The sequence below is a fragment of the Phasianus colchicus genome, chromosome 21 (assembly GCF_987193195.1).
Source record: "Phasianus colchicus chromosome 21, bPhaCol1.hap1.1, whole genome shotgun sequence".
In the NCBI taxonomy this organism is placed as follows: domain Eukaryota; kingdom Metazoa; phylum Chordata; class Aves; order Galliformes; family Phasianidae; genus Phasianus; species Phasianus colchicus.
Genome location: NC_143456.1, coordinates 6,301,982 through 6,314,752, shown reverse-complemented (window position 1 = coordinate 6,314,752; position 12,771 = coordinate 6,301,982). Strand labels below are relative to the sequence as shown.

The 12,771-nt window shown below is 58.0% G+C and overlaps 1 protein-coding gene across 4 annotated transcripts in view; it reads left to right on the top strand.

Annotated features, from left to right (window-relative positions):
• SMG6 (SMG6 nonsense mediated mRNA decay factor) overlaps positions 1 to 12,733 on the top strand; it is a 90,726-nt gene extending 77,993 nt beyond the window's left edge. For 3 of the 4 annotated variants that reach the window (XM_031591707.2, XM_031591705.2, XM_090122359.1), the window contains 4 exons: positions 5,540 to 5,693; positions 8,565 to 8,776; positions 9,001 to 9,082; positions 10,804 to 12,733. In XM_031591707.2, coding sequence (XP_031447567.2) covers positions 5,540 to 5,693; positions 8,565 to 8,776; positions 9,001 to 9,082; positions 10,804 to 10,934 — 579 coding nt within the window. In that variant the 3' untranslated portion in view covers positions 10,935 to 12,733. The other variant, XM_031591704.2, reaches the window with a different exon arrangement.
• The last annotated feature ends 38 nt before the right edge of the window (positions 12,734 to 12,771 follow it).

Genomic DNA, 12,771 nt, shown 5'->3' with positions numbered 1-12,771 from the left:
CAGATGAGGATTTCTCAGCAGAGGAAAATTCTCCCTGGCTCCCCTCCCCCTCACCTCCGCCCTCTCTAATGCCCAGGGCCCTTCACTTCCATAATTCTTCATTTTCCAGCCTTGAACGTAAGCCAGACACATCTGTCTGGCCATATGCGTGAACTCTGCAGTGTGTGCCGAGGTGGTTGTAAAACAGGGCTGCTGAAGGCCCTACTGGGAGAGCGCACACATGTGTACCCTCCGGCTATTGGCGCCGGGCCCAGAACCACTGCGCTTCACTTTTCCAAACCCGCCCCAACCTTTTCAGATTTTGCCTTTTTTTTTTTTTTTTTTTTTTCCCCCTTTTTTTTTTTCTTTTTTTCATCTTCTTCTTCTTTTTTTTTTTTTTTTTTTTTTAATTTACATTTGAATTTTGAGAAATTCGTATCGAGGCAAAGGTATAAATTGTGCTGGGAGGGAGGGGCCGCCCCCGCAAGCGAGTCCATTATTGTTGGCAGGTACCTGGGTCACATTAATACAATAAGGAAGAAAGCAGCAGCGAATGAGTGAGAGATTGGAGAGATGGGCTGTAAATTAAAGCGGCCTGAAGCCTTCCAGCCTCCCAGGGTTGTTAAGCGGGAGGTGTAAGTAAATTCCCCACTTCCCACCGCCTTGTACAGACACAGCAAACAGGAACTGCACATGTTCGGGGAGGGCAGTGCATGCAGATCCCGGCCCAGCTGCGCCGGGGCCCCCGGGACGGCCGCTGCCCGTTCTGCAGGGAACGTGGGGGCTGCCTGATGTGTCAGGGGCTTTTCTCCCTGGCCCACTCCTCCCTTCCTCCTGAGCCTCCTCTCGCAGGCAGAGAGAGGTCAACATGAGGGTGTGGGCAGCTTCGGGGGCTGCACAGCTGAGAGCTGAGGTGCAGTCGGAGCATGGGTGGAGGAGAAAAAGTCCTTGGGGGCTTTGCTAAAGTCAGCCAGGCCGTGGCTGGCTGGGAACAGCCCGCAGCAGAACATGTGTGCGGCCCAGGGCTGGGATGGGGAGGCCAGGCTGAAGCCAACCCTGCACCGCACCCCTCGGATCTCCCTGCCTTGACCTGTGGGTCTCTGGTTTTCTTGAGGGATTTGTGCTTCCTGGGACTTGCTGCCTTCTAGGTTTCATCCTGTAGCTCTTGCTCCTCTCTGGGATTCTCTCGCTGGCTGCTCTGCAGTTCCCCCTTTCATTACCCCGGGGATGAGCTGCAGTCCCATGTATTCACTGGAGTCCAGCGGATGCAGCTCCTGTGTTTGCACAGCCAGGACCCTCAGCTCTCCGTGCACATCCGTGTGCACTGATGGGGGCATGGCCCAGAGAGCACGGGCACCCCAGAGCCTCCTGCAGAGCCTGGTAGTGCAGGGCTCAGGGAGAAGCCTCCATCTTTTGGCTACTCATTTTCTTTCTAAGTGTTTTGATATCTCTGAGGTTTCCCCATTGACATCCCTGTGCCATCCCTTAGGAGGGTTTGTTGTGCCCATAGGGAGCGTGGTGTGGTGGCCTCACCTGCACCCTGCAGAGTTGTGCTCCTCTTCACCTCCTCTCTGGTGGGTTTTTGGGCACTGCCTTCTTTCTCTCACTGTGCTCCCCTCCTCTTGCTGCCCACCTGTGCCACCAGTGTGGACCATCTACTCACTGCAACCCTACTTGTCCTTCTTATAGCTCCCAAACACAGACATTGCTGTGGTCGTTGCTGCGGATTGAGGCTTTATTGTGCTTCCCTCACTGCCCTGACTTAACTTGCTCAAGCTGGTGGGGAAGTATGGGTCCAGGCAGTAAATAGGGGTGGCCCTTGGGGCCAGCAGAGAGAGCCGAGCTCCGGAACATCACACTGAGATGGGATAGAGTGGCTTTAGATCTCAGGCTTTTGCAGCCTTCTTTGCAACGGGCAGCCCTTTGCTGCCTGGCTGGGGCTTGCAATCCACCCCCACGCTTGGCATGGCCCTCGGTCGGCGCTGCTCGGTGTCCCCTGTCCTTTGTGCCTCTGCTGTGCGCTGGGAGCGGTCGAGTTTCCTGAACGGTTGAAAACATCCCACCTGAAACATAACAGGCTCTTCCTCTGGATGCTGCTATTGTTTTGCTGAGCATTACAGAAGCAGCTTAACCGGGCGGCCAATTATGACATGTCTTCCCAAAATAGCCCCGCTCCTGTCCCTTCTGAGCCCACGGAACGGCCGCCCCCTTAAGATGCAGCCGCTCCTTTGTGGCGGTGCTGTGAGTAACCCGCTAAATATAGCCGCATCCCATTCACGCTCTCCTCCTGGCGCAGGAACAATGCTGCGGTGCACACGCGCTGACACGCACCTGCCTGGGATCGGGTGCCTGCCGGCTGCGGAAGACGCACACCCACCCACGGCGGCTCCGCCACGGCGGCGGCCCCGGCTTGCTACCAGGCACGGGGCACGTTCACTCCTGAGGAAGACGCTGCTGCGGACGAAGCTTGGGAGGAGGAAACCTTTGGAGCGAGATGCGAAGGAGGCATTGTTTTCAGCTCCTGGAAAATTCACCTCTTGTCCCCTCCGAGTGCACGGGGACCCAGCGGGCAGCAGCGCCCGGTTGTCCCGCTGCCGGGGTTGAGGCTCGGGCGGCAGAGGCGGTGGCACAGTGCTGACCCATCCAACACCCAGCCCTGCGGGGCTGCGGCTCCTGGTCTGTGTGGCAGCCTGGCGTTGCTCGGGCGTGCAGTGCAAAGCCCGTGCTGTGCTCCCAGCTCCGCCGTGGCATTGCAGGAAATGCAGCCTCGCGGTTTGTGCGTGGTGAGGAGCAGTCCCCTTCTCGAACTTGAATCCCTCGGCCAGGCAGCCGGCTTCCGGGGAATCCCCCAGGTGATTCCAGCTGATGGATGAGTTGGGAATTTGGGACTGTGCGAGCGGGAGTGTGTGATCTCAGTGCTGCCACCAGCTGGGGCAGCCGGGGGAGCCACCTCCGGCTCCTGCCGAGCTCCTGGGAGAAGTCCTTGCCCAGGGAACCGCAGCCGGGCTAGCGGCTGTGGGTTGACGTGATTCGGTGCCTGCGATGGGAGGAGAAAGGAAAGCTGGGTAGTGCCGAGAAGAGCAGCGGGCTGCTGCTCCCGTGGGTGCCTTGCTGTGTGCCAGCCCCACAGCATCCCTTCACCACGGAGCCGTGCAGCGAGCCAAACCCTAATAAGGACCAAATCTGTCTGCCCTACAGCACTCGAAATGGGGTGAGGCTGCACCGAGGCTCTCCCAACCCGCACAGCCCCGTATCTTCTCCCTGCATGGAGGAAACTGAGGCACGGCGGGATGGGCGGCTCAATCACCGCCATAACACAACATCCTGCACCCCGAGCCCCATCCCCGTGCCGTGGGGCAGCGGCTGTGCCCACCAACCAGCAGAAGGGTTAACGCCGCGCTCGCTCCCCATCCCATCCCGCACATGGGCTCCCTTTCATCTCTGGCCGGGGGCCAGCCGCAGTCTGCATGAATCACAGGCCACTCCCCTCCCCCCCCCAAGCCCCTTGGCCAGAGGCTTCTGCAGCCTTTTACTCACACAAACAAAAATAAATCTCACTGCCGGCCTCTGAACTCTGCAAAGGCGAGTTTCCCTCTGGCTCCCCGAGCGGCCCGGAGCTGTGCGAGGGGACTTGGCACGCTCCCCGCCGACCTCGCTCTTTCACTCCCGGCGCATCCTGTGTCCTTCTCTCACCGGGCGGCCCGAGGAGCGGAATGGGACGTGACGGCCGGCACAGGCGTCGCTCACAGCTGCCAGGAATCCGCCGGGTACGGCCTGCAAACGCCGACGGGGACGGTGCCACACACGAGGGGCTCAGTGCTGGTGTCACCTGCGTGGTCAGCCCGGATGGGGAGCGTGCAGGGCTGGCCCCCTTTGGTCTTTGGGATGGTCGTTGCTTGATGTAGGGCGTGGTTTTGCTCTGCCTTTCTGTCACTTTGGGTCTCTGCGTTGGGTTCTTCTCCATCGCCTCGCGGCAGAGCCTGGTTCTGCACCGGGTGCTTCTCCATCCCGCCGTGACAGGGCCTGGTGCATCTCCCCACTGTGCTGCCAAACGTTGGGGAGGAGCCCCCACCAAACTCCACTGATGCTCTTCTTGCAGCTCAATTGACGCCATCAATTTTGTCCCCTTACCACGCTGTTGTCACCTCGCCAGTCAAATCGTGTCACCCAGGACAGCAAACCCCTCCTGGCTTAGCGTTGCCCCAGCCTGGGTTGGGCCAAGGCACATGCAGAGACAGCACACAGCATGGGGCTGTGATGGTGGCCCTGTATCAGGATGCTGGTGCCACCATAGCTGCCCCTCAGTGCCCTTCTGAGCCCATGGGTGGGAGGCACGTGGGGAAGGCTTTGGTTGCTGCCTCGTGGGAGGTGGCAGCATCAAGGCGTCTTGATTTAAAGCCAGATGACAACACTTGCAAATGGATTTAAAACCACTTATTTCCACGGCCACTGCTGGCCCATGCAGCTCGGTGTTCCAGCGTGCCTCTGAGGTTTTGGCATGACATATAGAGGGGTCGGATACACCCCCATAATTCTGGGCAGAACAGGGCTGGACTCAACAGAAAGGGCTGGGCAGGGCTGGGCTCCCCTCCTGGCCCTGGGGTGTTCCGTGCGGGTGCAAGCCCTGTTTCACAAGAGTTCACGTGGTGGATGTGTTCCATACAGTGCTGCTGTGCTCCATGGGTGACCGGTTCCTATTAGAGGCAACAAACATCAGCGAGTCAAGGGAAGCTATTTTTAAGCAGAGGAAGCACTAGAATAGCATCCTGAGTTTTTTACGCCTGTGACTTACTGAAGAGTCCAAGTCCTTCGATAGCATCAAAAGTAACACATGAGCTTTTTGATCCCATTTTGGCTAATAGTGTTGTGCAAAGGTCCAGGTATAGCCAGGGAGGGTTTCTAGTAGGACCCAGCAGACCCTCCCCGTGTGTGTGAGCACCTCTGGTCTCCAGTGGGTGCGTGGGGCTCTGTCAAGGACAGCACCAGGACTTTGCAGGGCTGGAACCCACCTGGTTTCCCAGCTGGATGTTGTTGGAAAACACACAGCATGTGCAGGATTTGGTGGGACAGAGAGTGTGGTGCTCAGCCAAGCGTCCCCTCCCCACACACCTCTCCTGCTCAGGGTCCCATGGTTTGGATGCTGTTGGCATGGCTTGTGTCCCAAGCTGGCTCATTTTCACTGGTGGTCTTGTCATCTTAAGATGTTTTCATCCACCCCTTTCCTCCCTGCTGTTTTATATCAGGGTGCTGCGGATAGTCCTGGCAACTGCCAGTCCTATAAAATGGGATAATACCTGAAACAAATCCACTTTCAAGGCTGGTACAGCCAGTTCACTGCAGGGCTTGGGCAGGGCTGTGTTTTCCTATGAGGGTGCTGCTGGAGTTTTTTACCATCCCACTGTGTCCCCACAAGAGTTGGTGCTTGCAGTGTGCAGGTGGGATGGACAGCCGTCCTTGCTGCAGGAGGCATGTGTGCCAACTAGGCTTATCTTTTGCTCCCAATGTCCACAGGTCACAGGGCTGACGTCTTTTTTACTCATCATGTGTCCTTCTCTTCCAGGCTGTGCTGAAAGACCAGAGTCAAATGAGGCAGATGGAGCTGGAGATAAGACCTGTCTTCTTGGTCCCAGACACCAACGGCTTCATTGACCACCTCAGCAGCCTGATAACGCTGCTGGACTGCAGGAAGTTCATCCTGGTGGTGCCCCTGATCGGTGAGTAGCACAAGCACCAGGCATGGGCTTCCCTGTCCCTCGGTGCAGGCTCGACCCCCCCCCCCTTCCAGCTCCCACTCTCCTGCCCCACATGCCCTTTTGTGTGGTCCCAGTGCTTGTTGTCTGTGCTGGACACAACCCTGTTGCTTTTACCTGTTGGAGCCATGTCTCATCCCAGCTGCTCCTTCACCCCATGCCATGCTTTTCCCTTCCTGACAGCTCCCTGCCCAGCGTGAGCTCCTCTTCCCATGGTGCATTTAGGGGTGCCAGGGGCTGGGAGAAGCACACGGGTGTTAAATGGGATTTGGAGGGAATTTTGGAAGGAGCAAGGAGGAGGAATTGTTAAACAATCAAAGCAGATAGCTTATCCCAGCAGAGCTGGGGCTTAGGCAGCCTGAGCAAATGGCCGGCCTGTGTCCCAGCGTCTCAGAGCTGCTCAAGCCCAGCCCTTCTTTTTATCCTTATAAAGCTCGCAGTAAAACAGCAAGCTGGTTCCCGTTATTGGTAAACACTCACCCTGGCAGATAACGGCTGTGCTGCTGGGTGGTCTCCCAGGGTGGCGGGAGGATTTGGTGAGATGCCTTTGCTCTGATTGTTTGATCACTCGCTGGGCTCGCGGTAGCATTCCTCCGGCCGGTGCTGCACTGGGGCCGGCTGCACCCCAGTGCCAACCTGGCATGGAGGGGAGCTTGAGGGTAAAAGAAGAGATGAGGGTAGGAGTGGGGCTGAGCCTCACAGATGCCTCAGGCTGCCCTCATCCCAGCTGCAGCCCCACAGGCACCTCCAGTCTGCAGGCAGCGAGGCGTACGCTTGTGCTGATCTCCTGCCCTGCAGCACACTTTGTGCCTGCCCTCTGAGCAGGTGTGGGGCTTCCTCTTCAACTCCTAGCTCCACTGGCCCAAGAGCCAGCATCCAACAGGCCCTTCCTGCAGGGTCTGGCCCTGGAAGGACTCTTAGAGCTGGGGACAGGACCCCTGGCCAGGGGGAGTGGGGCTGTCAGGGAGCTCCACAGCCTGGCACGGCAGTGGCAGGGCATTGCGTGGAAGCAAAGGGAAGGAAGCTGGCAGAACCCTGGGGGCTGTGGAGTGTGCTCACACCTGGGAATGCTGGCGCCTTCCCTAGAGCCGTGGCCCTGCCTCCTCTGTGCATGAGCTGCAGGAGAGTGGGAAGCCCCGTTTCCTCCCCTGAGCCAGGTGCTGCCATGCTGAACCTGCATAATGAGAGCTGGGCTGGCCAGGATAAGCCAGGGGCCAGTGGCCATGGTGTCACATCCCATTGCCAGTTCCAGGTATGAGCTGTGCCCTGTCCCCAGCACGGGGCACTCCTCACTGCTTATCCCACGGATGCAGCAAGGGGTTAAGCGTGCAGCTTCGCGTTCCGTTTGTTTCTCTTGCTCTTTAACCTGCTCCGTGCTCCTTAAGGCTGACCCCACCATGGAGAAGCCAGGCCTGGTGCAGAAGCACAAACAAGCCTCCCCTTTGAAGCCTGTTTAGCTTGGAAGCAGGAAGGCGGATTTCGGGAGGGAATACCAGCTTTTCCTGTTTGATGTTCCGTTCTTGCAAGGCTCCCCCCACCCCTAACCCAGCCGTGCATTGTGTGGAAATGGCAGCATCAGGTCCCTGAAAGCAGTAGCAAGAGGAGCAGCCTGCAAGCGAAGAGCAAAGCAGCTCCATGCAGCTTTAATTTGAATACCCAGACAGTGAGTGCCAGTCTCACCATGGAACAGAGCGATCACGCAGGCTCCCTGGGCAGTGATTCACAGCACTGGGGAGAGGCCTCAGACCCCGAGCTCTCTCCTCGAACCCCCAAGGAATGCATAGTTCCCACTTGAACTCAGGACTTGGCTCCAAGCTCGGAAACAATCTTCAGAAATGAAGCCATGGCTAAAACACACACTGCGCACACAGAGGCTCCCTCGCACACACGTGCACACCAGCCCAGCCTTGTGCACACGCATCCCTGTGCACGAACACATGTGAGGATGCTCGTGTGCACATCTGGACACAACCATCATGTGCCCAGCCTTTCTGGAAGCTGCCTTGGCCACACTTTACTCGCACACGCAGAGCAGCTCTGAGTGCACTGCAGGGTGCGTTCCTCCTGGCGTCCCTTGGGCACTGCTCAGCCTGGGGGGCTGCTGAGGCTGTGTGCCTGCTGCTTGGCAGCTGGACAGGAGGCTCCGAGCCCTGACAGTCTCCAGTGAAACCAAACGGGCTGGGAATCTGCCTGATCCCAGGCTCCAGCTCGGCTTCAGCAACATGTGTCAGGACAGATGTGCAAACTCTGTATCAGCCCCAGATGGGTGAGGTGTTGAAGAGAGTGTCTCCCCTGCAGGCAGCCTGGGGCAGCGACTTCAGGTGTGAAAACAGGGCCAGGACTTGGTGGAGCGGGAGCTGCCTGCTTCTGCATGTGACCCCACTTGCACACGCAGCTTTCTGCATCTGAAAGCAAACCCAGGGGGCTGGGAGAAGGAACAGAGCAGGGCGGCATGGCACAGATCAGGAGGCATAATAGCCAGATCCCCGGATTCATCAGCTTTCTGACCCCCCCCCAGTCACATGTGAAGGTGCATGGGTTGGGCTCATGGCTGCATTTCACAGGGCACAGTGCCCTCAGCAAGTGCTGCAGGGCAGAGGTCCCCATGCTCTCATGGGGCTGAGCCAGGTGACATGCAGAGATGGAAGGCAGCAAAGCTTTTCCAGACCTATAGCCAAGTCCAGGAGCACAGGGACGCTGCGGCAGCTGAACCCAGATTTCCTGAGCCAGCTCCCAGTGTCCCAGCCCTGAGGCTTTGGCAACACGTGCGTTTCAGCAGCGGGTCACGAGAGCACCTTGTCCCTTAGTAACTGTACCTCCTCTTCCTGTTTGAAGTGATAAACGAGCTGGATGGCCTGGCCAAGGGCCCGGAGATGGAGCACCGGGCTGCAGGCTATGCCCGCCAAGTGCAGGAGAGAGCCAGGAAGTCCATCGAGTTCCTGGAGGAGAGGTTCGAGAGCCGTGACAACTGCCTGAGGGCTCTGACCAGCCGAGGCAACGAGCTGGAGTCCATCTCTTTCCGCAGTGAAGACACCACCGGCCAGCAGGTAGGGGACACAGCCCTGTGAGGATGGAGGCACTGAGGCAGCGCTGCCAGTGCACGCTATAGGGCTGGAAGCTTCCCCAGGGACCTGTCCCTTTGCAGGCTCAGAGCAGCCCTGATCTCCACTGAGCTGCAACACCATCTCCAGGGCAGTGCAGAAATGAGGGTGATGGGGCTGCAGGGTTTTGGTTTTTTTCTGCTGAGTGTAACATTGCCCTTTTCTTCCAGGGAAATAATGACGACCTGATTCTGTCCTGCTGCCTCCACTATTGCAACGACAAGGCCAAGGATTTCATGCCCTCTAACAAAGGTAGAACATCCTCACATCCTCTTTGTCCCTTCTCTGTTGCAGCCCACAGACTCTGCTCAATTCTCTTTTTGTGGCTCTTGGAGCCCATGCCTCTGCATTTGGCCTCTTTCAGCACCAAGGTGTCACCTCCTGCCCCCACTCAGCCCCAGGCTATGGCCCATCCTGCTGTGTTTCCAAATGCTCACCTCTACGTGCACCTTCTGGGACTCCCCAGCCTGTGAGAAGACCCCTCCATACGCACACAGAGCCACTTTGTAGTGCTGGCAGCACAACTGTTAGTAGTTGTTGTCCCCCAGAGTATGCATCGAGGCCATAAAACCACGTGTCAGGGCCTTTTGCTTTCCCTTCATCCTCCTAGAGTGGAAAGAGCAGATGCAGATCCAACTATCTGCCCATACAGGGACATCTCCTGCCACTGCGTGCCACAGTCATGGCTGCAGCAGAAGGTCAAGGGCTCCTTCTGAAAGCCCCAGTGCCTTCTGGATGGAGCCTTTTTCCTCCTGATGCCCTGCTGGCACTGGCAGCATGTGCTGGGACCAGACAGCCCCAGTGTGCTGCCAGGGCAGCGTGGATGGGAATTAGATCAGCAGCTGCCCAAGAAATCAACCCACATTTGTCAGCGCGAATTCTTAGCAGCTTAACTTGTCAGATTCACAGAGAAACCGTCACCAAATGTTTATGTGCAAATGATGCTGAATTTTGAAATCATGTGGATTATGGCGAATGGGGCCTGACAAGCTGACAGCCTCTGGTTTGTAACAAGGAGGCGCGTCACCAGCTCGGAGCAGAGGATGTTTATTGTTACACATTTCTTAAAGTGTCCGCACAAAACCTTCCAATCCTGCTTTCATCAGCCCTCGGCCCCAGGCCTGCCCTCCCACAGCTGCCCCACGGCTGTCCCACAGTCCCCTTCCTCCCATCACCTCCTCACCATCCTCAGCCCCAACACCACCAGCTCGTGCTTGTCGCTAACCTCCCCTTCCCCTTGGCTTGCTGCTCCTGGCGCGGCCAATCTGGGCCCATGTTGGGCTCCCATAAACTCTGTTTTTTCCATTCCAATCCTGGCTCAGAGGCACTGTGTTTCCTGTGCTCATAGGAACAGTACTCTGGTCACAGGACCCAGCTGCTTACACATACCCCATATGCTTCCCCTGCTCCGCACACACGTAAGCGTGGCTCCCATATCCCCAGCCTGGCGTGTTGCGTGCGGGGCAGCTCATCCATCTGGGGGCAAGATCCCTTCAGTTATTTCTCAGCCTTCAGCTCTGTCTGAGCCTCAGCCAGAAACGCCTCGGTGGCAGTGGCTACTCCAAAAGCTTCTCGAACGAAAGGTTCGTTTTAGATCTTATAATGAGATCGCCAGAATAATAGCACCAGCTTCCTGCTGGAGCCAGGGTCGCGGGCTGTCTTCCTGGCCTGGGTCAGGCGAAGGCACCTCCTGTTCCCAGTGCTGAACACCTCCCTGCTTTGGGCAGTGGGGTTTCGCCTGCAGGGGATGGGCAGAGCGCACAGATTGTCCCCAAACCAGAGCAAGGACATAGCAGAAGGCCTCCGAAATGTGGTGTTGCCTCCGAGCCACGGTGGGAAACCTCAGCAGGCAGCAGGGAGCCAGGAGCATTGGGAGGCTGCGGGGTTTTGGGGCTCAGAGCACACGTGGGGACAACATGGTACTGCAGCACAGCTCTGGGATTCACTCCACTCTGTTTTTTTTTACCATCCAGACGATCCCATCCGTTTGCTCCGCGAAGTGGTTCTGCTGACGGACGATCGCAACCTGCGAGTCAAAGCGCTGACCCGCAACGTGCCCGTGAGGGACATCCCCACCTTCCTCAAATGGGCCCAGGAGGGCTGAGGGGGCCGAGCAGGGAGGAGAGCCCCTAAGTGAGTAACGCAGAGTGTTGCGGTGGGAGATCGGCTCCGCAGGCAGCCCGCACCGCCACCGCCTTCCAGCCCACAATGAACAATAAACGCCACGTCTTCAACCCACCCCACATGGCCGTGCTGCGAAGGGCCCCCCCCCCGGGGGGTGCAGGCGAGCTGGGAAGGTCATTGCCGTGGATGGTTCACGTGGAGGCTGGGACGTTGAGTGTCCCCGTGGCCTTCGGGCGGTGCTGGAGCAGAGCTGGAGAGCCCTGCTGTGTAGGGAAGCTTTGGGTAACCCCGTGCTGGATCGCTGGCCTTTCGCTTGGTTTGCTTGGTTGCAGAGAGCTCACGTCGTGAGTCGGTGTCTCTTTGGGTTTGTAGGCTGTAAAGGGCAGAGATTGGGGACGCAACGGTGCAGACTTTGGGATCGCTTGGTCTCGCTCAGCCCCAAGAGCTGAGCCTTTGGGAGATGCTGTGGACTTCAAGGGCAGGTCCCCAGCTGTGTGCCCCACGCTCTCCATCATTCCTGCCCAGCCTGTTCCTCCTGCATGTCTCAGGCTGCATTGGTTCCCCATCCCATCCCTGCTACCACCCCACAGAAGAGAACGCTGCCTGCTGCTCGCAGAGATGCTCATCCTCTCTGGTGCAGGGTTTGCTTTTTCGGTTTCATTTCAGACTTCAGCATAGGATCGTTTTCAGGTGTGTGCCCTGCCTGCTTTGTGGGGGAGGAGGGCTTTGAACATCCCTGATCCCCCCACAACTGCTTTCTGTTCTGCTCCCTTCCCACAACAGACGTTACCTGTTCCCACCTCTCTTCCCCCTACCCCTGCTTCCCACACTGATGCTTTTACCCACATTTTCAGCCCAGGGCTCAGTGTGAGGTCAGCAAAGCCCTCCGAGTCCCCGAGGAGCCCAGGACAGGCTGGTTTGGGGACAGGGCTGGTGAAGCCTGGGCAGTGCCTGGTGCTGAGCCCAGCGGTGAGGATCCCCTCTTCAGTCACCCCGAGCCCTGCAGCACACCGCTGTCTCCCGCACCACATCACATTGTCCCCACCACCAAGCCCTCATCCCCACGGCACTACAGATAAAGAAGCCACAAGGGAGTGTTTGCCCACGAACTGGCATCCCTGAAGCTCTATCACGCCTCAGTCCCATCAGCACAGAGCAGGACTGACCCCAGGGTCACCTCTGGTTCCCACCGGCGCACTGCAGAGGATGCAGCAGGACCGAGCTCAGTGTTTTCTTTTCCTGCGTGGGTGGCTCGGACCTGGTGTTTGCAACAGAGCACATTCAAGCAGGAAGCTCACTGTCACCCATGCCACGGTGAGGACCAAAGCAGGGCTCGGGACCTGAGCGGAGCACATGGACAAGCAGCAGTTGTGCTCACCTGTACCATACACGTGTCCTGGCAAAGGGCTCAGTGCAGGTGCAGAACTGCACGGTGCAGACTTGGGGTCCCCAAGCAGCGCAGCCACCTGCAGGAGGACACACGGAGTGGCCGCAGTTTAACACGAGCACCCAGGACCCAGCTCGTGCTGCACAGTGCTGGGCGTAAGCAGCGTGCAGAATTCTCAAAGCTGAGCGCATTGGAAACGTGTTCTCACCACCCTGCACGCTGTGCTGGATGCCCACCCCATGCAGGGCTCTCTGGGCAGCACAGAGGGGTCTCACTGGGCTGAGTGCACCGGGGGCCACCTGCACCAGCCCTTTGTTGGGGAGGTGGCCGCGTTTGGGTGATTTTGTTAAGATGGTTTTAATCATTTTTAGTATTAAACACTTGTCTGTGCAGCCTGTTGTCTCGCTTGCCATCTGTGGGTGCATTGCTA